The sequence below is a fragment of the Clarias gariepinus genome, chromosome 28, assembly GCF_024256425.1.
Source record: "Clarias gariepinus isolate MV-2021 ecotype Netherlands chromosome 28, CGAR_prim_01v2, whole genome shotgun sequence".
NCBI classification, from domain to species: domain Eukaryota; kingdom Metazoa; phylum Chordata; class Actinopteri; order Siluriformes; family Clariidae; genus Clarias; species Clarias gariepinus.
Window position 1 is genome coordinate 1146280 of NC_071127.1, and position 21510 is coordinate 1167789.

Below are 21510 nucleotides of genomic sequence, written 5' to 3' on the forward strand. Positions count from 1 at the left end.
ACTTACGCATTTACTCTGTCCATTATTTTTTGCCAAGCCAACTCTCTTTCTTTAGCTGATGCAGCCATATGGCTTTTTAAAAATTATTATTATTGGCTTGAATTCCTCATATGCGTGCATTAAAACCTCTGTGAAGTATGCCGCTCTCTTTTTTTTACTTTAATTTTCCATTTTGACTCGTAAAATCGTCGATACATTGAAAAAGTCTTCATGAATGCACCCGTGCAGGTGCACTAACTCTGGGTAACCAGTAGAGGGTTGATTAAACTTACTCTGCTCAGGTGTTTTGGAACCGACATATTTGCGGTATGCGGGTTTGGGGTTAATCAACCCACAGGTTAAGATTAACCAAATGGTAAGTTAACCAAGCTTTCTGAAATACACCCCAGGTAAGGTTGCTGTCATATGGTAAACAAACTGCAAAACCAGATGCCCTTTAAGTAAAAAATACACTAAACTATTACTATAGCAGCAACTTAAAAAACAGAGCTGCATAATGACAGGAAAAAGGAGAGATTTGAGCTTTCAGTAAGACATTTTACTTACAAGTCTGTCTGTTCCCCATTTGTGCTCTGCAGCTGATCCAGAATGCAGCTGCATGGCTTGTTTTAACCCTCCCCAAGTTCTCCCATATTACCTAACTACAAATGGTCATAATATATCGTCTTTCTGAGATCAAGGACAACATGGATCTAGACTGTTACCTGTTTTGGCACCAAGGTGGTGGAATGAACTTTCACTAGACTTTCATACAGCTGAGTCACTTTAAGTTTGTCAACCTTGGAAGGCTCCCTACTGGCTTGGGTCCACAAGCAGTTGCCTGATGAAGGGGGATTATAAAAATGCTGAATAATGTAGATGTTGTAGATGGTTATTTATTATATAAAATAATATGTTTGGGAATTAACAGAAATTTATATTTACAAGGAAAGCAAGAGTAGTTAATATTAAATGTGAAAGAACTCTGGCCATCCTCACAATGTTGGCTCTTCTTTTTCAGTTACAAAATAAACCTTCAGTCCAGGATTGGGTTTTCTGTTCAGCATTTTATAGGTTTATTATATCTCTACTGTGTGTGGGAATTCACTATACTAAGTTTTTATTTGGTTACTTATTTCATAATATGAGGTAATAAACGAAAAAAATATAGGAAAATAAACAAATACTTCAAAGCTCATTTTTCTTTCAGTTGGCAAAAAAAACAAAACTAAAAAAACTGTGACAACCATGGCAAGGTTTGGTAGTCACATTTAAAAGTATAATGGTTAATTCACTGTATAATAATGACTGTAATGGTCATTCTGCAGGGGGAAAAAAAGATATAAACTTTTAATTCTTAAAAAACAAAAGACAACTAAAATCCATGAACAAATGTCCACCCTGGTCTCACTGATTAAACTAAGTTGCCCTGATCAGTGGGGCAGTAAGTCTAAAAACGTTTAAAAATATTGGGTTCAAATTACCATTGACTGGATGTTGTTCCATTAGAATGTTTTTGGCCATACAGTATAATTCGCTGAGATGAAATATACAGTTAAAGACACTGTAAGTTAATCCAGAAAAATCTCTCCAAATTGCCTTTGCTTGGGTTCTGTTTGCTCATATTAGTGTAAAATAAGAGTCTTGTGTTTCAGCAGGGATTCACACTTGTTTAATATCTACTGGTGCGTTGCATGCTTGGTGTTATGTTTAAAACCAGGAAAACATAAAACCATGAATTTTGCTGAAAGTTTGACAGTAAACAATAAAGTTTTATTTGATAAACAACAAATTTCCATTTGACACAACAAAATCTCATGGTTTTATACCAGGGCATTTATGTTTCTTATATGAATTTAACCAGTTGTAGCCCTGTAAACAACGTCCACAGTGATAACGTTTCTGTCCTGTATGATTATATTGATGATCTTGGAATGTCCTTAGGTGAGTAAATCTTTGCCCACATTGTTCACAGTGATACGGCTTCTCCCCCGTGTGGGTGCGTTTATGCTCTCGGGCATTACTTTTACGAGTAAAAGTCTTTCCGCATTCTTCACAGTGATACGGCTTTTCTCCAGTGTGGATACGCTCATGCTCTTGGACAAGACTTTTACGAGTAAAACTCTTCCCACATTGTCCACAGTGATACGGCCTCTCTCCTGTGTGGATACGCTCATGCCCTTGGACATGACTTTTACTAGTAAAACTCTTCCCACATTGTCCACAGTGATACGGCCTCTCTCCTGTGTGCACACGCTCATGTCGTTGGAGATAAGTTTTACGAGTAAAACTCTTCCCACACTGTGAACACTCATACGGCTTCTCTCCTGTGTGAATCCGCTGGTGAATTTTGATATATCTTTTGGTATAACTCTTCCCACAATCTGAGCATTGATGCATCTGAAAAACATTTTAAAAATTCAAGATATTTAATTAAGATTTCATCCCCATGTGGTTATGGTATTATACTGGTAATTTATCCTACTCTTAACTCTTAACTCAGCTTTATTTATGTAGCACCATTAAAAACAACAATTGTTGACCAAGGTACTGTACAGGCAGTCAAATATTAACAACATATAAATATTAAAACATCATGAAATACAGCACAGACCAGTACTGTCAAATTCCAGTTAGCTACAGTTGTAGGCAAGTGAAAAGAGATGGGTTTTGAGTTTTGCTGTAAACTCATGCAGTGTGGAAACAGATCTAATAGAAATCAGTAAACTGTCCCAGAGTTTTGGAGCAGGAACTGCGAAAGCTCGGTCACCTCTTGATTTTAATTTAGATCGAGAAACGTTTAATAGTCTCTGATTGGAAGACCTAAGAGACCGTCCGGAGTCATGAACAGATATTGATTCTGATAAATACAAATGTGCTAACCCAGCAACAGAACTTTAAAATCAATTCTATATAGAATTGGTAGCCAATGTAAGGACATTAAAACTGGAGTAATGTGCTATCGTTTACGCACGCAAGTAAGGAGCCTAGCGGCAGCATTTTGTACCATTTGCAGTCGGTTAAAAGCCGCTTGATTTATAACCATATAGAGGGAGTTGCAGTAGTCAAGCCTTGTTGATATAAATCATGAATGACCCTTTCAAAGTCCTTACAAGACAGAAATGGCTTCACTTTTAACAATTCTAAAAAGAGGCCAGCAAATGTTTATTTCTTTTAAAACCACATTTACATATTTAATGGGTTTTGTTTGTCCTCACAATGCTTATTGGATAGAAAAAGTGTTTATAGGTCTGGTCATCCTGCCATGAACTTACTCTACCTACAAACTTCGCTTTAAACGGTTTTCTGTTTTTTGCATGACTGGGTTTGTCAAGATTTAAGTAAGCAAAATTCCTTAAATATTTTTTGTGTGTTTATTACAATGTCTAGAACACATACATACATATTTATTTTAGAAAACATTAATTAAATTTGATTCAGAGCTTATTATGTTGTAATTCTACAACGTTGGGTCAGAGTGGTAGCCTGTTGCATTGTTCAGGGACAGGTGTGAATGTGAACCTAGTGCTCTAGGGGGGATGCTTGTGTCTCAGGCCACAGTACTGTTTGAATGTAGTGGAATTTTGATTAGCATTTGCATTGAAATTGTAATACTAGATCTCCACCCTTGACACGTGGTCTACCACCCTGTCTTTTCTTTGTTTATCTGCTACAATATAAGACCTATATGTGTTATTTACATATTTATTTAAATTTTTCCCAAAACTTTTTCAGTTTCAGAATTCCACCAGTACAGAAAGGTCATCCATTCAGTGAGCAGGATGTGATTGCTGCAGTCCAAAATGGAGAAAGCGATTTTGAAATGGACTCGGATTACAGTGATGCAAGTGACTCAGAGAATGAAGATGCAAACAAAACCACCAACCCACTGACTGCTCAACCAATGATGATGTGGACATCAAGCCCCAACCAAAAAAAAAAAAAACACACCGTGGCCTGTGACAGGTTTCTGACTTTTCTGGTTCAGAAATTACCAATGATGCTACCGCCCTTCTCACCCCACTGGCGTACTTCCAAAAATTTGTGACAGAAGATATGATTGGGGCTCTGACAAGAAACACAAATGAGTACAGCTTGCAAAAAAATAGAACATCTGTAAACACCAATAATAAGGAAATCTAATAGATGCTTGGCATGTACCTGAAGATGGGCCTAATGCAAATGTCTGGTGTCCTTATGTATTAAGAGACAGACACACGGTACACCTGTTTCTGATGTAATGCCCCGCCACAGATTCCAATCTCTGTTGATTTTAGTACACTTCATAAACAACTGAACTGTGTCAGCGATGGAAAAGAAGGACAAACTCTGGAAACTCAGACCATGGCTAAACTGGATGTATGCAAAGACATGATTGTACATTTCCCAGTAAAGACGAAGAGAGGATGCTGCAGACACTGCAATAATGGATACACAAACACTCTGTGTAGCAAGTGCAATGTTCGCCTGTGCTTCTCAGATGAAAAGAATTGTCTTAGGGACTATGACTGCAAGTAAACACAGACTTTATTCAAACCACGGTAAATGTGGCCAAAAATAAATTCCAAATATTTTTATTAATAAATGCTTATTCATAGAAAATATGATTGTTGTGTAATTATTACTTATGATATATACTGCTATGGGGCTACGTAAGTGAACAACCCTGCAAATGAATGCCTAACTGTTCTGTATACCTGTTCAGACAAAGTAAGAACAAATACAGAAATTCTGCTCTCAACTAGGCCCAACGTTGCAATATTACAACATTTCCCCAAAAACTTACTAAAATGTAAAAAATGTGAAAAATCTTTAATTCCTACATCAAAGGCCTCCTAAAACATTATCTGAGAGATCAAAATTTTTGCTCATGTTTTTCTATATTTGGGTCTTACATGGTTAAGCAGTGCTAGTTCTGTTAAATGATTTTTTTCTAAACCCTGACTGGAACACCTTGAAGTTATTGTTATTAAGCAAAAAACCCTGTAGTTGGTAAAACACAATTTTCTCTAAAATTTTTGACATAAAAGAGAAGTTTGAGACTGGCCTAAAATTAGTCAGCACTGATGGATCTAAATCAGGCTTTTTTTAAAAGTGTATGTACAATGGCATGCTTCAAGTCATCTGGAACCATTGCCATTTCAACACAACTGTTTATAATCTTAAGAACAGGGGGACCAATCACCTCAAAAATTTGTATAAAAAAAGCGAGGAGGAAGAATGTCATAAGGATATCCAGAGGGTTTTAGCTGGCTTACAATATCTTGTAAAGCAGGCAAAGTTACTGGCTCAAACTCACTCAAGACGTTTGTGATGAGTGGAGGGACCAAGGGATCTTGACAAGAAGAGGGGATATCTGGCCTAATATCCCTTGTCTTGTTCACAAAACAATGACGGAATTTGTCACACATGGCCCGGGACTCTGTGGGGTTTAGATTAACTGAAGCATTTATCACCAAATTAATAGTAGAAAAAAGTATTCTTGTATGTGAAAGTTATTTTCAAGCAGATCTGAAAAGTACTTAAACTTTGCTGCTTTTACTGCTTTCTGATACTGTATCAGGCTGTCCCTTAATATTTCATAAGAAACTTGTAGCTTATCCTTTTTCCACCTTCTTTCTGCCCTTCTGCAGCTCTGAAGAGCCCAAGTGTTGTCATTGAGCCAGGACTCACCCTTTGGTTTTGGTTGCTTGACTCTTTTCGGAGCCACAGAATCTAAAATATTAGCGGAAATAGTATTAAAATGATTAAGACAGTCAGCAACACTCCAGTCATCACCAACTAAGCCAGATGACTGGGATACTTCATTAAAAACAGTTGAGAACTTGGTGCATGTGGTTGATGTGAACCTACGAGACCAGCGAACAGCCTTAGAAAGTCTAGAAATGCTCCCATTTGTGGAGACTCTGCTGAACATAATAGGCTTGTGATCTGAGATGGCCATCTATTACAAAATCATGCAACGACAAACCATGAGAATGCACTAAATCCAGAGTATGACCATACGAGTAGGCACATTCACCAGCTGAGTCAAATCAAGAGTCAATAAGGCATAAAAATTCTCTATCTAAATAATTAGTTGGGCAGCATACATGTATGTTAAAGTCCACAAAGATTAAAAGTCTATCAAAATTGGGGATAATTCCTCCTAAAAAGTCTGAAAACCCATTTATATAGTCCCTATGTGGTTTAGGTGGACGATAAATAACTGAGATCGCCATTGGATTATCCAGTTCAAAAACAGATAACTACAGTTCAAAACTGGAGTAGACATCGGTCATTAACATCCGACAGCAAAAGTTCTGTTTAAAAATAGAAGCAAGTCCGCCACCTCGACCCCCAGAGCGAGGAGAATTAAAAAATTTGCAGTCAGATGGTACTAGTTCAGTGAACGGGCTCAAGTCCCCTGGGGTAAGCCAGGTTTCCATGATAAACAGAAAGTCTAATGTACGTGAATTAAAATAATCATTGATGATAACCGTCTTATTTGACACTGACCTGGCATTAATCAACGACATCCTGATCTCTCGCTACTCACTAGTCCGCTCTAAACCCCGGGGAAGCGAACGGAAGTGACTTGTACACACGCCACCTCTGCGTAGACAGGGAGACTGATTCCTTGGGAATTGATCCAGCGGATTCCCAACAATCGGTATATTCCACGCATGTAGCGGCTCTAGCACGCGCCCCACAACGAAGCGGCCAATCCCCCTCAAGTAGGCACTAGGGTTGTGCCGATAGACGATACTATTGTCTATCGACGATAGTCTCGTCTATCGACGATAGTCAGCTATATGGACGATACAGATGTCGCCATTAAAAACCCACGTTTCAAGAAAAGGAATCCCGTGACTTGCCACGGCTGCGCACGGCAAGCTGTGAAAATGCCCTTCATTACCTGTAGGGGGCAGTCGTGTTTCAGTCTGAAGTATTGTGTGTCTACTGAAGCCGAAAATGTGTTCTCTCTCCTAGTCACCCATTGACAGCAAGCGACAGAGCTCATAAACGTGTCGAGCTCAAACTGTAAATACTGATATGTATTAATTCTTCATTTTCTTCTCTCCTTCAATGATGATACTTCTTTGACGGCGCTTTCTTCATTCAGTATAATTATTATTAGTAGTACTGCTCCGAATTTATTATTGTGATTTTTCCTTATTATTATTGTAACGCACCCGCGCGTGTGTGCAAAAAAACTACAATGAGGTATGATATGTTAGCCTAAAACAATTGTTTTATTGTGTTTATGCGCTTTAAATATACACTAAACAATAAACACTGCCTTGTGCAAAGTGAAAGTGAGTTGCGCGTGCAACTTTTTGATCAAAAGGCTGATAAACGCGTGCGCAGATATGAGCAGATTTATCGATAAAACAACAGACATGAAATGAAAAAAAAATAACCACAAAAATATGTACTACTCTCTGAATACAACGCGACAGCACGCAGAATCCCTGGGCTTTGACTACTATCGTGTATCGGCGATCTTACAGGCTGACGATAGGACGATATGACAATGGGCATTATCGCGCAACCCTAGTAGGCACACAGGCCCAAGTGAGGTAGACAATCTGACTCGGACAAGAGGAGCTTGATTTAACCGTGAAGCCTCCACGCCTTCCCTGTCTTTTGCGGCACACAATGGGAATTATTTGGGACGATCTGATAGATATAAAGTGGACCCTTGGCATAAGAAAACCCCAAAAACTGAAGGAAACCCTTCTCTCTATTAGCCTTCCTGCCATGGCCTCTATTATAACGGAGACTGCACTTTTCATTGTCAGGATTTGAGACCCAGAGTAGCATTTTGCCAGGTGGTAGAGAGAGTGCAAAAATAAAATAAAAGTTCAGAATAATAATAACTGATTTTGCGGCCATTTTTCTATTGCTTGTTTGCACATCATATTTCTCATGTCACTTTGAGTTAATTAGCTGGTTATTATGGCCCTAATTCTAGTGTGTGAGCTGGTCAGGATACTGCCTGGAAAGGGCTCTCACATAGAAGTACAAACTGAGAAGGGAGGGGTTTAGTGGACATCACCTCAGGTCACAGGACACCTGACTTTAAACAGCAATGCAGTTATTAAAATTCACACTATGAAATTCCACAGAATAAACTACAGATCATTGTGTATGGATGATATTGTGATCAGCAGCGAAAAAAATGAGCAGGTTGAGATTAGTCTAGAGAAGTTGATGGATGCACTGGAGAGAAGAGGCATGAAAATCAGTTAAAGCAAGAGGGAGTACATGTGTATTTTAGAAAGACAGTGGGAGAAATGTGCAGTTGCAAGGAATAGAGGTAGGAAAGGTACAGTTTAAATAATTAGGGTCAACTGTCCAAAGCAATAGGGAGTGTGGTAGAGAAGTGAAGAACAGAGTGCAGGCAGGGTGGAATAGGTGGAGAAGAGTAGCAGAATTGATCTGTGACATAAAGGTAGCAGCTAGAATGAAAGTAATAGTTTAAAGGACAGTGGTGAGACCAGCAATATTGTAGGATTTGGAGCAATTACAGCTGACAAAAAGACAGGCGACAGAGCTGGGGGTGGCAGAGCTAAAGATGCTGCAATTTGCTTTAGGAGTGACAAGAATGGACATGATTAGCGATGAGTTTTTTAGAGGAAGGGTTGGGAATAAAGTTATAAATGCTAGATTAAGATGGTTTGGACATGTGCACAGAGAGGAGAATGTTAGAGATGGAGCTGCCAGGAGGAGAAGAGGAAGGCCGAAGTGTAGGTTGATGCTTGTCAAATTAATATATAAATAAGAAAAGGTTAAAGCCATTAGGTGTCTAGTTTTGGAAAAAAGGGATGTGATTACTTTTACTAGAAAACTTAATTGAGATAATCCAAATGAGCATCAAATAATGTGATATTGAAAAAATATTATTATTAATATTAATTACTAAAAGCACATCCTGTCCGACCAGATATATACTATAGAATGTTCAAGTCAAACCAGGTAAATCTAGTGGTGAAAGTTCTCCTAAGTAAAGGCGTAAAACAAAGCGCGCCCCCTGAATGTCCACACACACACACAAAAGCAAAAAGCATCCCACCCCACCCCAGCCCTCCCTCCCTCCATCCCCCGGCCCTGATTTCCACTTCAGGGAGTTGGTGACCCTACTTGTGATGAATAGACGTACATTTACACATGATTTGGAGTTGACCAGACAGAACTAGATCTACTCTGGTTCATACTGTCTGCAGTGTAATACAGCTCACATGGGATTTAATCATCACTGTTTGCAGGTGTCATCTGGATCCTCCACACCGTCTCTACTTTTCTCTGGTTTGGGTTTCAGACTTGTGTTTTGGTTTGTTCCTCTGTTACTCCTACAGAAGTTCTCAGAGAATATAATAATGATGAGAGAGAAATCAGACATCAGGTGAGTAAAGCTGACCTTTGACCCAGTATCATCAGGAGTGTGTGGAGTTTTTCCTCTGGAGCTCCGTCTGGATTCCGGTTTCATTCTGAGAGCTGTACAGAATCAGGAGACTGGAGGAGAAACCCAGAGATTGATGAGTCCAGAATCTGCACTAGATGTTACCCGAGCAGCTCAGGTGGGAAGTTTCACTTTAACTCACCTGATTTACTGATCGGACAGAAGGAGACACGAGTGGAGAACGAAGCGCTGCTTCACACCAAAGCCAGAGGCCCAGCAGCACACGGGTTGCCAGATACTTTATTGTGCGCAAAAAAATCCACATAGAATCACATTCACCCTCACAAACAAAACCTAGCCCCGCAAATAGCAGGGAATTCACCCAACCTGGCAACTCTTCTTCGTCGGCTTTTTCTTCTTCCTTGTTTGTTTGATGGGTTTCGGCCAGCTGTTAGGTGTATTACCGCCGCCTACTGGGCAGTTGATATATTTTTGATACATATACCTAATAGATTAATAAACGAGTTTAAAACATTGTATTTAAACAAGCAGTTAAACAGTTTGTGTTAAGATGTATCTGCTACTCATGTGTTAATTGGTGATTCCTGTTCAACTCTAAGGCCATGCATGTCCACACGTAGCCCAGTATTTCTAAAAACAGAGATTTTGTCTCTGCGGTTTTCGCCTTTCGTCCTCACACAAACACAGTTGTGGTCGTTTAAAACGCAGCTTTTGGAAAACTCTGTCCATAGTGAAGATATTCCCAAACTCCGTTTACATGATTTTCATTAAACTATGCATTTTTCTATTGTGAGCACAAGATAATAGCCCATTTAAACCAGCTGTTGTTTTCTCCTCCCTTTAACGTGCTTCTGCTTGTGTGTATATAGTGTTTATAGGATTTTCGTGCCTGTTACACTTTGATCAATGTTCCATGGTAAGTAGCACACATTTATTCATTTATGAACAATACTACCCATGAATTGTGCAGAGATCCGTTGGGCTTATATATTATACACACACACACACACACACACACACATATATATATATATATGCAAAGGTGTTCCTTTAATTAAAAACAACTAGTTTGAGATTTATATCTGCTTGTCTTTTTTAAACTACCCCCCCCCCCCCCCCACCCGCTGTTATAAAAGTGACACTGTAATTTTTTTTACTCTGAGTAAATTTTTTATGAGCTACTTTTTACTTTTGAGTAGAATTTTATACTGGTAACTAAAATTCCACTAAGGTAACAGTAATTTTACTTGAGTATAACATTTTATTACTCTTTCCACCTCTGCCAGTTTCATCATGGTGCTTAATGGGTTTTGAAATGCACTTGACAATTCTGTTCTTGCAAGAACTATTCCAGAAAGGCTGACCTCCATATCTTTACCTGACAACTGACTATACAGGCTTCTGTACTCACCCTCTTGTTCATCCCTAATAGATCCCACAATGGCAGTGTCATAGTAGAACCTCTGCATGTGGCATGATTTTGAGTTGTATGTAAAGTCAGAGGTGTATAGAGTGAACAGGAAGAGATGAGGACAGGCCACAGTATGTGATCCTTACAGCACCTTTTCCCCTTATCGATCTGGGAGAGGTTGTGATGGAGCAGTTGAATTATGATGTCAACAATACCCACCTTTTCTTGTTAGGCAAACTGCAGGGGATCTACCGCATGATTAATCTGAGGTCTGAGAAACAAGAACTTTCCCTAATTCCAAACTGAGGTTGAGGATGTACTGGAGTTGCTCACTCAGTTCATTGGCACAGGCTCTCGGGATTCTCAGGCTTATCCTGTCAGCCCTGTTGGGCAGAGTCTCCTTAGTACTCAGTACTACCTGCTGTTTTTTAAGTCAAGTTCAAGTAAGTTTATCTTGTGTGACTATTCACTGCTCCTGAATAGTTTGCCATGCCACTCTGATGACTTATTTTTTATGCAGCCCATCACTTCAGGTGGCATCTTTGTCTTGCAGCCTGTATTCTCTATTCTTTACCACCTTTATATTGTTTGCTTTGCTTGCTGTAATGAACTGACAACAGTTTGCAATTTAAGAGTTCTGTATTATTTCGATAGAAGTATAGTATAACATGGCCAAAACTCCTCAAGATAAAATAGCATGTTGAATTAAATGAACTGATCAAAAACATTTATCAATTAAACTACAGTATTATAATTTGTTTTGCATTGCACTTTCAACTACATGAAACATTTACATTTACATTTGGGCATTTGGCAAATCCAGAGCGACTTACATCTTTATCTTATTACACATCAGAGCAGTTGAGGGTTAAGGGCCGCGCTCAAGAAACAATCCTTACAGCATTTATAATGCTCAAAATGTTTGACACTGCTGCTTGGCACACTGGCCGACGGAAATATACCAGCTGTTTCTGTGGCAGTTATTTACAAGGTGAGGTTGCCAGCTCGATGTCCGATTGTATCCGAACATTAGGGGGTGAAGGACCCTGTTCAAGGATCCAACAGTGGCGACCTGGGGCTGAAATCCGGGGACCTTGTGGCCTTGAGTTTAACATCTTAATCATCAAGCCACCACTACCCTCATTTGAAAATATATTCAATTGTTTAAAATTCCATTGTTATCATTTTTCAACTTTAAGTCTTCAAATTCAGGTTGAGAGTATTCAAGTAGAAAAAAAAAATCATGTCTTACATCCGGGATATCACAATGAATTGCAATTTGTGTTCTGCAAAGTACTTTTGAACTTTCGTTTTGTCTACCACTGCACTATACACACTCATTATTCAATGTATAACAATGACTGTCATGGTAATTTTGCAGAAAAACATAAAAACCTTTACTTCTTAAAAAGGTCTTAAAGAAACAAAATATATACAACAAAAATCCATAAGTGTACATTGATCACACAGTGTAACTGTGTTACTCTGGTCGGGGGAACTAATTCTAAACTATGAGAAATATTGGGCTCAAGTCACCATGGACTGGAAGTTGTTCAACAGGTACATATGGGTCTGGTGGTCAGTCAGCCACACAGTGTAAAGACAGGAATTTCGTCCAGACAAATCTCACCAAATTGCCTTTGTTTGGGTTCTGTTTGCTCATGTCAGTGAGAGATCAATCATCAGAGTTCAAAAAAAAGTTTTATTTGTATAGCTTTACAAATCAAAATAAAATCATGGAAATTGGTATGAAACATGAATAGTAAACAAGTTCCACTAGAGAAATTCATGTCAAGAGCTTATGGCTTTATGTCAGGGCATTTATGTTTCTTATATGCACCAAACCAGTTGTAGCCCTGTAAACAACGTCCACAGTGATAGAGTTTCTGTCCTGTATGAGTATGTTGATGATCGCGGAATGTCCTCGGGTGACTAAACGTTTTGCCACATTGTCCACAGTGATATGGCTTCTCTCCTGTGTGGGTACGCTTATGATCTCTGACATTACTGTGACGAGTAAAAGTCTTTCCACATTGTCCACAATGATATGGCTTCTCTCCTGTGTGGATACGCTCATGCTCTTTGACAAGATTTTTGCGAGTAAAACCCTTCCCACATTGTCCACACTTATACGGCTTCTCTCCTGTGTGGACACGCTCATGCTGTTGGAGATGACTTTTACGAGTAAAACTCTTCCCACATAGTTGACAGGAAAATGGCTTCTCTCCTGTGTGGATACGCTCGTGCTCTTGGAGACTAGTCTGCTGAGTAAAACTCTTCCCACACTGTGAGCACTTATACGGCTTCTCTCCTGTGTGAATCCGCTGGTGAATTCTGAAATAACTTTTAGAAAACCTCTTTCCACAATCTGAGCATTGCTGCATCTGAAAAACATAAAACAATTCCAGGTATTTAATTAATCTTAGATTTCATCCTCATGTTGTTATGGTATTTGTTACTAGAAATCTATCCAATATTATACAATACTATAATGCAGCTTGACCATCAAATAACAATGATGGGAAACACCAGGGACCATATGATAGATAAAATCACCACACCTAGAGGGTTTGAATTTATAAATATTACATTCATCATCCTTGGATTGTGAATTCGATCCCCAGGTGATGCTATAGCCTCTCGCAGCCGAAGGTCTAGATTGGCCGAGCTCTCTCAGGGGTGGGATGAGAGGTGTTTAGTGCCTTTGCATGGTCTAGTTAGAGCCCAGAATTAAACCCTATTGAAAATACTGCATGTGGAATGACTTAAAGACTGCAGCTCACAAATGGTCACCATCAAATTTAACTCAATTTAAATGTGCAGAGTTAGTAATAGACATATAGAAATATCACAACAGACTAAAGCCTGTAATTAAAGCAAAAGGTGGTTCAACAAAATGCCATTACATGGGGGTAAACCTTTTCCAACTCAGTCATTCAGTTGGTGTTATATCTTTCACTTAGATGTAAGATGTTTTCCGGAGTAAATACAGCTAAATAAAACAAAAAATAATTCTGTCTGTATTTGCAGCAAAGCAACAAAATGTAATTATTTTAAAGGTGGTGATTCCCGCTGTATTCCAATTCTATTTTTTCCCAGGTTTTGTTACAATATTTAAACTTTGTAATTAATTTGCTTCTACCACACATGATCTTGTGCTCTGTGAATAGTTTAGTTTGTGACACTTTAAGATTATAGAATAATGCCAACATTTTACCTTCTCAAATGCCAGCAAACAACAAATAAAAAAAATTTATTTTGGAAAATCTTGGAGTTATTGTGGTGATATAAGAAATGCTGCAGACATTAATACATAGCTGCATAAAGGTTTTCCACACCCCTATCAAATAACTCACCTTTAATGACCTTAGCACCATGAACTTTATGGACCTTTAAGACCTGTGTCTTCAAGACAGATGAGGTTGTGATTTCCATTTCCTCATTAATAATGAGAAGAAAGGAAAGAAAAATTACAGGATGGTGAAGGAATTCCTGGCGTTTATACCCGTTATGTACATAATTGACGACAGGAACACATTCCAGTGTCTTGAAACCTTACTTTATTCAGTGTTCACCCCTTCTCCTTTCATAAAAGTTACATAAAATGTTATTACTGTGGTCATATTATTTGTAGCCAATGCCTAAGAATGAAGTGTTATAAGAATGATAACTCTGAGTCCAGATCAGGTGACAGTGTTGATGGACACTGATAACACAAGGCTTCCTTCTGAAACAGTACAGTTTTTAGTGCCTTTGAAGGACGCAAGTATGTATTATAGGAAAACAAATCTTCATGCAGTAAAGTCTAAAGGATCAGAGAGCACATTCAGCTTAGGCCTTTGTTCTTACCCTTTACTCACTAAAATCGCTCCAGATTCCTTGAATCGTTGATCAAGAACTAGTCCTCTCCTGTATGTCAACTCTGTGCCAAATAATGATTGGAATCATCTGTTGACATCACTTGTTTCACATCAAACCATTACGTCACTGTTTTACCTCATTACTAGCCCTAAAATGCTACTGTTCCAACTTTTATTTGGAATGAGTCGCATGACCGAATGTAAAGCTTGCCAACTGTCCTGAAAAAACAGGATCGTCCTGTAATTGGAAACTAAAAGACATGTTCTGTAATAAACCAATTTTTATTTCATCATACATGTGAGCAGTTGATGGTTGAGGGCCCAACAATGGCAAGTTGTTGGTTGTGGGGTCTGAACCTGAAACCTTCTGATCAGTAGTCCAACACCTTAACCACTTATCTAACCCTGTCCCACCAGATATAAACTTTAGAAGAAGAAAGTCATTTTAAGCTTCAATTTTCTCCTAAATTTCTCCTAAATTTCACTGTAAAACCAAGTGTCCACTCACACACACACACACACACACACACACACACGAAAGAAGCACCCTACCCCATCCCCCGACCCTGATTTCCACTTCAGGGAGTTGGTGACCCTACTTGTGATGAACAGAGGTACATTTACACATGATTTGGAGTTGACCAGACAGAACTAGATCTACTCTGGTTCATACTGTCTGCAGTGTAATACAGCTCACATGGGATTTAATCATCACTGTTTGCAGGTGTCATTTGGATCACCGTCTCTACTTTTCTCTGGTTTGGGTTTCAGACTTGTGTTTTGGTTTGTTCCTCTGTTACTCCTACAGAAGTTCTCAGAGAATATAATAATGATGAGAGAGAAATCAGACATCAGGTGAGTAAAGCTGACCTTTGACCCAGTATCATCAGGAGTGTGTGGAGTTTTTCCTCTGGAGCTCCGTCTGGACTCTGGTTTCATTCTGAGAGCTGTACAGAATCAGGAGACTGGAGGAGAAACCCAGAGATTGATGAGTCCAGAATCTGCACTAGATGTTACCCGAGCAGCTCAGGTGGGAAGTTTCACTTTAACTCACCTGATTTACTGATCGGACAGAAGGAGACACGAGTGGAGAAGACTTTAGACAAAGCTCCGAGTTATAGCAGCACATGTGTTGCCAGATAATCCCCTTTTCACATAAAACCCATTTGCAACCTCACAAACAAAAAACGAACTCACCATCAGGAGGGAATTCACCCAATCTGGCAACGCAAATGTCCTCTTCTTCGTCGTCTTTTTCTTCTTCAACTTGATTTCGGTGGTTTCGGCCAGCTGTTAGGTGTAATACCGCCCCCTACTGGAAAGTACAGTGAGTTACACGGTACTAAAAGCCCAAATCCTCCCTACTGTTAGTCTTATTTATTATTTAATCAAAGGGCTGATCAAATTCCCAAATTCCTGCCAAAATAATTGAATAAGCTGTGGCTCACCATGACCTTGTACTTTTACTCAACATGTAAACTGCAGCTTGAGCCTTAAACAGTGCCTTGCTAAAGTATTTGTACAACTACAAATGAAATGGAAATGTATTTTAATGGGATTGTATGTAATAAATACAAAGTGGCACGTAATTATGAAGTGGAAGGAAAATTATAAATGTTTTTCAAAATTCTTTTATAAATAAATCTCTGAAAATTGCGCCATGCATTTGTATTCAGCCCCCCGAGTCAATACTTTGTAAAACCACCTTTGCTGCAGTTACAGCTGCAGGACTTTTGGGTTATGTCTCTACCAGCTTTGCACACCTAGAGAATGATTTTTTTTTGCCAATTCTTCTTGAGCAAAATAGCTCAAGCTCAATCAGATCGGATGGAGAGCATCTATGAACAGGAATTTTCAAGTCTTCCTACAAATCCTCAGCTGTATTTAGTTCTTGACTGTGACTAGGCCATTCTAATACATTTCACGATGGTGATTTTTGTCTCATCTGACCAGGGCACTTACCTTTTCATGTTCGCTCTGTCCTTAACAGGGTTTGTTGCAAACTGCGTACGGGGGCATCTTCTGGTTTTTTCTTGCCACTCCTAATAAAGGACATATTTGTGGAGAGCACGACTTATAATTCTCCTCTGTACAGATTCTACCACCTGAGCTGATCTCTGCAGCTCCTCCAGAGTTACCATGGGCCTCTTGGCTGCTTCTCTGGACTTTGACTGGGCCATTCTAACAAATGAATATGCTTAGAGTTAAACTTCAAGTAAGACGTGCACCTCATATAAACTTTAAAGGTCTCAAAGGAACAATTCAATTCAACTTAATTTTATTTGTATAGTGCTTTTAACAATTGTCATTGTCCCAATTGCAGCTTCAATCAAAAGAATTATTTAAGTTTGTATGGAATGTGTATGAATCAAAATGGTCAGATAGTCTCTGGTGAGCAAACTGCAAGCGACAGTAGCAAGGAAAAACTCCCTGGGATGGTAATAGGAAGAAACCTTGGGAGGAACCAGACTCAACAGGGAACCCATCCTCATCTGGGTGATAACAGATAGCAGGGATTGATCTGCATTCATACAGTGTGTAAGAGGTGTTAGCCAGTTCAGCTATAATAGCTGATGTTAATTGATGTTAATATGGAGTCCAGGTAGTTATTGGAGACTCGGGTAGACTTGTAGGAAATTCCAGTCGATGTGACGAGATCTTCAGCCAGAAGCGGGGCACCAGGATGGGTCAGACAGGTCCGGAGGGCAGAGGGAGTCTGGATCACTGGCAGCTCAGGAATGACATGTGTAGCTCGACAGAGAGAGAGAGAGAGAGAGAGAGAAGGAGAGAGAGGGGTGAGAAGGAAGAGAGAGAGGGGAGAGCAGAAAAGGAAACATAACAGTTAGGTCTGGTCGCAGTCACATAATGTGTAATATGAATGTATATTTAGTTGTATACACAACATATATACAATGAACCTCCATCAGTCCACACTGATCTTTATTGAAACTGTGTCACCCAGGTCTGTGAGGCAGTACATCCAAAAACTAAAGGAAATATTGGACACCATGGATTGGACGTGGATTCATTAGAGAATGTTCAATAGGTTCATGTGGGTGTGGTGGTCAGGCCATACTATGTGAGAGATTATATAAGTCATGTGACTAATTTGGGTACCAACTGGTTAAATATAGCAGGGATAAACGCTGCTTGAATATTTATTATGTGTTGCATGGTTGGTTTGAAACCAGGAAAATTATATGAAATCATGCATTCTGCTAAAACAATGAAGTACCATTTGATGAAAATGAAGAAATTCACATCAACAGCTCATGGCTTTATGTCAGAGCATTTAAGTTTCCTATATGAATAAAACCAGGTAAAGCCCTGTAAACAACATCCATAGTGAACGAGTTCGTGATCAGTCATTTAGCTTCTCCCCTGTGTGGATATGCTTATGTTCTTGGACAAGACTTAAGCAAAACTCCTCCCACATTGTCAAGAGAGATTGGCCTTTCTCGTGGGTGAATTCTCTTTAAATATCCTTTAAATTAATCTGATGTGTGAGTTCCTGCCCCCCTGGTTTTCATAGTTGCTATGGACTTTCACACACCAATAAACTAGAGGCTACATGATTTTAAACTAATGTACAAAGTAAATCATGTACAAACTGTTACAGTTACTTAGGCAATTTCTTGCAGTCTGCTAAATGATGATATTCTACCTTTTCACAAGAAATAATGCAGCGAATGACCGAATACATCAAAATAAAAAACTTTAATGAACCTAAGTAATGATAACTTTGATATTTCAGATGTAGCCAATATAACATATAAAAGTATTAAAAGCAACAGAGACTACAATGTATGTCTAATTACTGATGAAACGCCTCCATGGGAATGTTAAATATTGTTCATCTTCTCTGGTTGTTTTTCTGAGAGGTCACACAGATTCAGTCCTATGATGCCCTCTGCAACAATACAAACATGAACATATCCGAAACATTACATTTTCAGGTCAAGTGAAGAATATAAGCTGCATTTTGAAGTGTAAAAGATATTACTGAACTGATATCATGTAAAATTAGATTTTCATTAATAAAGATAGTTTGGTCCTTCCCCAAATTAAAGTGTTGTTCTGATTATAACAGATTCACTGAACCGTGTTTTCACTGGAGTCACACCATTAAATATGAAATGTGTGAAGCGATGTAGTAGATTAATGATTACACGTGTGTACATCAAGTTTAAAAGACTTTATTAGGAAAGTACAGGATTTGACTATAAAGACCATCAGAGAGAATAAACTAAATACACTACTGCCGTTGCTGAATACATGATTTACAAACAACAGCAACAAAAATAACTAACAGGAATCATGACGAGGTCGTCTTTCAGATCAGAGATGTCGTGGTTCAGCTTTATGGAGATCTAATTGCAGAAGTCTGTGTCACAGCACTTGACGTGGGAGGTAGGAACTTCCTTTAGATATTGAGAATGCTTGAGAGAGACACACCCCTTCCTGTGATCTCGATATGTGACTGAGACATAAAAGACATTCAGCAGTCAGTGGAAGCCCATATACAGAACCTGATGTCATTTACATGTTTTAATTTAAGGCAGGTGTGTGTGTGTGTGTGTGTGTGTGTGTGTGTGTGTGTGTGTGTGTGTGTTAAATGTGCTGCTGCGTTATATTAACAGTCTCAGAGCTGCAATGATAAATAAACATGAAGGGAAACATACCTAGAAATAAAGTAATTTCTGTATCATAGCTACCACAGACCAGATGCTTCTGGCAGGTTTCAGGAACCGGCTTACAGTTTACATCCATCCATCCGTAACACTTGTTACATTTCAGAGCAGAACCTGTAACAGAGTGGAGACCAAAAAGAGATAATACATGATCTACAAAGATGTCTTTCTAATTAATATTGGTTTTGTAGTTTTATTTCATTGATTAATTTACCTATGAATGCGTTAACTTATTAGATTTATTAACTCACTTACACCCTTATTCTATACCACTTTGTCCTGTATTCAGGGTAGGAGGGGAGCCTATTTCAGGAGACTTAGGGCACGAGGCGGGGTAAACCCTGGACAGGATGCCAATCCATCACAGGGCACACAAACATACACACATACACACACACACTCATTTACTCTCTACAGGAAATTTGGAGATGCCAATTATCCAAACCTAACCTGCAGGTCTTTGGACTGTGGAAGGAAACCAGAGTACACAGAGGAAACCCACCAAGCACAGGAAGAACTCGCAAACTCCATGCAGACAGAGATGGAAATCGAGCCTGGCCGAGGTTTGATGCCGGACCCTGGAGGTGCAAGGCGACAGTGCTAACCACTACACCACTGTGCCGTCTACTGTAAATCTATTTAACGCTCTGGTACATTTTATTTACTCTTTTCTTCCTAGTGAATATCAGCATTTCTGGCACAGGAAGATGGAAGTCAACACACACTAAAACACAACATTATGTAGACGTCACTGCAGACCCTATACTGGTACACTGTTATACCCTATACTATACTGTTATACCCTATACTACACTGTTATACCCTATACTACACTGTTATACCCTATACTACACTGTTATACCCTATACTACACTGTTATACCCTATACTATACTGTTATACCCTATACTATACTGTTATACCCTATATCCCCTTGGCCCTGTGGTCACAATTTGATAACGTGTACATAATGATTGATATATTCATGAATCACATGTAACACACAGCAGCTTTACTAAGATGAAGTCATTTAGCAAGTCTTTTTTTATTTGACCTGAAGCCCAGTGTACACTCACCGCTTATTAGCATCACAGCAAGAACCAGAGTCAGGAACAGAGTCTTCATCTTTATTCTGAAGCACAAAAAAGATATTAAAAAGAAGAAAAAACAACTTAAATTAACATTTGATTAACTGTAGAAAAGCCCAGGGAGAAAATTAGCCTGGAAGAGAGTAGCTACAATATAGTACAAATGGGTAAAAATATACAATATACAATTATTTAGTTATTATTTAGGTAATAGTTTTAGGCTTACTGCTTTTTTCCCTTTAAATGCTTCCTCTGGGCAACATAATCCGTAAGCATCCGTAAGTATTAGTTTTCACTGTTAAAAAAAAAAATGAAATAAAATTATTTGTCACATACACAGTCATTCACAGTACGATATGCAGTAAAATGCTTAGACAACTGCTCGTGACCTTAAAATAAAAGACTATGAATAAGAAATAAATATGAAAAATAAAATAAAAGGTAAATTTAACTAAAAAGAATAAAATAAAATATAAAATGAAAGTTAAAATAAAATAACTGTACAACAAAAATACACAATATAGAAAATATATGAAGAAATATATAACAAAAAGAAACAGCTGTTCAAAGTAGGTATGGATTTATGTCATTTTTGTTTGGAATGAAGTTAGATAAAATGGTAATGTCCAGGGTTGTGCAATCCACATATTTAAAGTGTCTTGTGCATGTCATGACTTCCATAGGGAGGAGACGAACGCAGGTGCAGGTTTAAGGAAAACTGAGGTTTATTTTGGAAGGAATAACACAAGGCACAAAATAAAACAAAACGGAAACAAACAAAACAAACACTGGACGGCTCAGTAGCCGCTTTCCCAGGCTGGGTCTGCAGGGGGCTGTCTAAAGTGCACTTGAGAATGCGTGTACTCCCTTCTTTCACTGGAGATGAACCACAAAGCTGAATGACTTTCCAAAAAATAAGTATAACCTTAATGAAGGCCCCTTTTTACCACCGCCACTTCCAGCAGACGCCACTCAGTCCTGGGAGAGACAGAGAGAAACACACAAAGGGGTGAGAGACAAGACAATGTGCACATCAGTGACCAGACCCGGTGGTATGGGTTCGGCTGGGTTAAATA

At 38.8% G+C, this 21510-nt stretch overlaps 2 protein-coding genes across 3 annotated transcripts; both read right to left on the reverse strand.

Moving 5' to 3' along the window:
- Positions 1–1730: 1730 nt before the first annotated feature.
- On the reverse strand, positions 1731–9655 carry LOC128516004 (gastrula zinc finger protein XlCGF67.1-like). Its single transcript, XM_053490305.1, has 2 exons — positions 9383–9655; positions 1731–2379 (listed from the first exon to the last, which is right to left on the reverse strand). Exons 1-2 carry the CDS (start codon positions 9449–9451, stop codon positions 1795–1797), a joined length of 654 nt encoding a protein of 217 aa, XP_053346280.1. The 5' UTR covers positions 9452–9655; the 3' UTR covers positions 1731–1794.
- Positions 9656–12478: 2823 nt separating this feature from the next.
- LOC128516005 (gastrula zinc finger protein XlCGF49.1-like) lies at positions 12479–15793 on the reverse strand. Of its 2 annotated transcripts, XM_053490306.1 has the most exons (3): positions 15711–15793; positions 15527–15621; positions 12479–13180 (listed from the first exon to the last, which is right to left on the reverse strand). In XM_053490306.1, the coding sequence occupies exons 2-3, from the start codon at positions 15593–15595 to the stop codon at positions 12596–12598; spliced, it is 654 nt and encodes a 217-aa protein (XP_053346281.1). In that variant the 5' UTR covers positions 15596–15621; positions 15711–15793; the 3' UTR covers positions 12479–12595. The 2 variants fall into 2 exon arrangements, with proteins under 2 accessions (XP_053346281.1, XP_053346282.1); XM_053490307.1 differs by lacking the exon at positions 15527–15621 and having other exon boundaries at positions 15711–15777.
- Positions 15794–21510: the final 5717 nt, after the last annotated feature.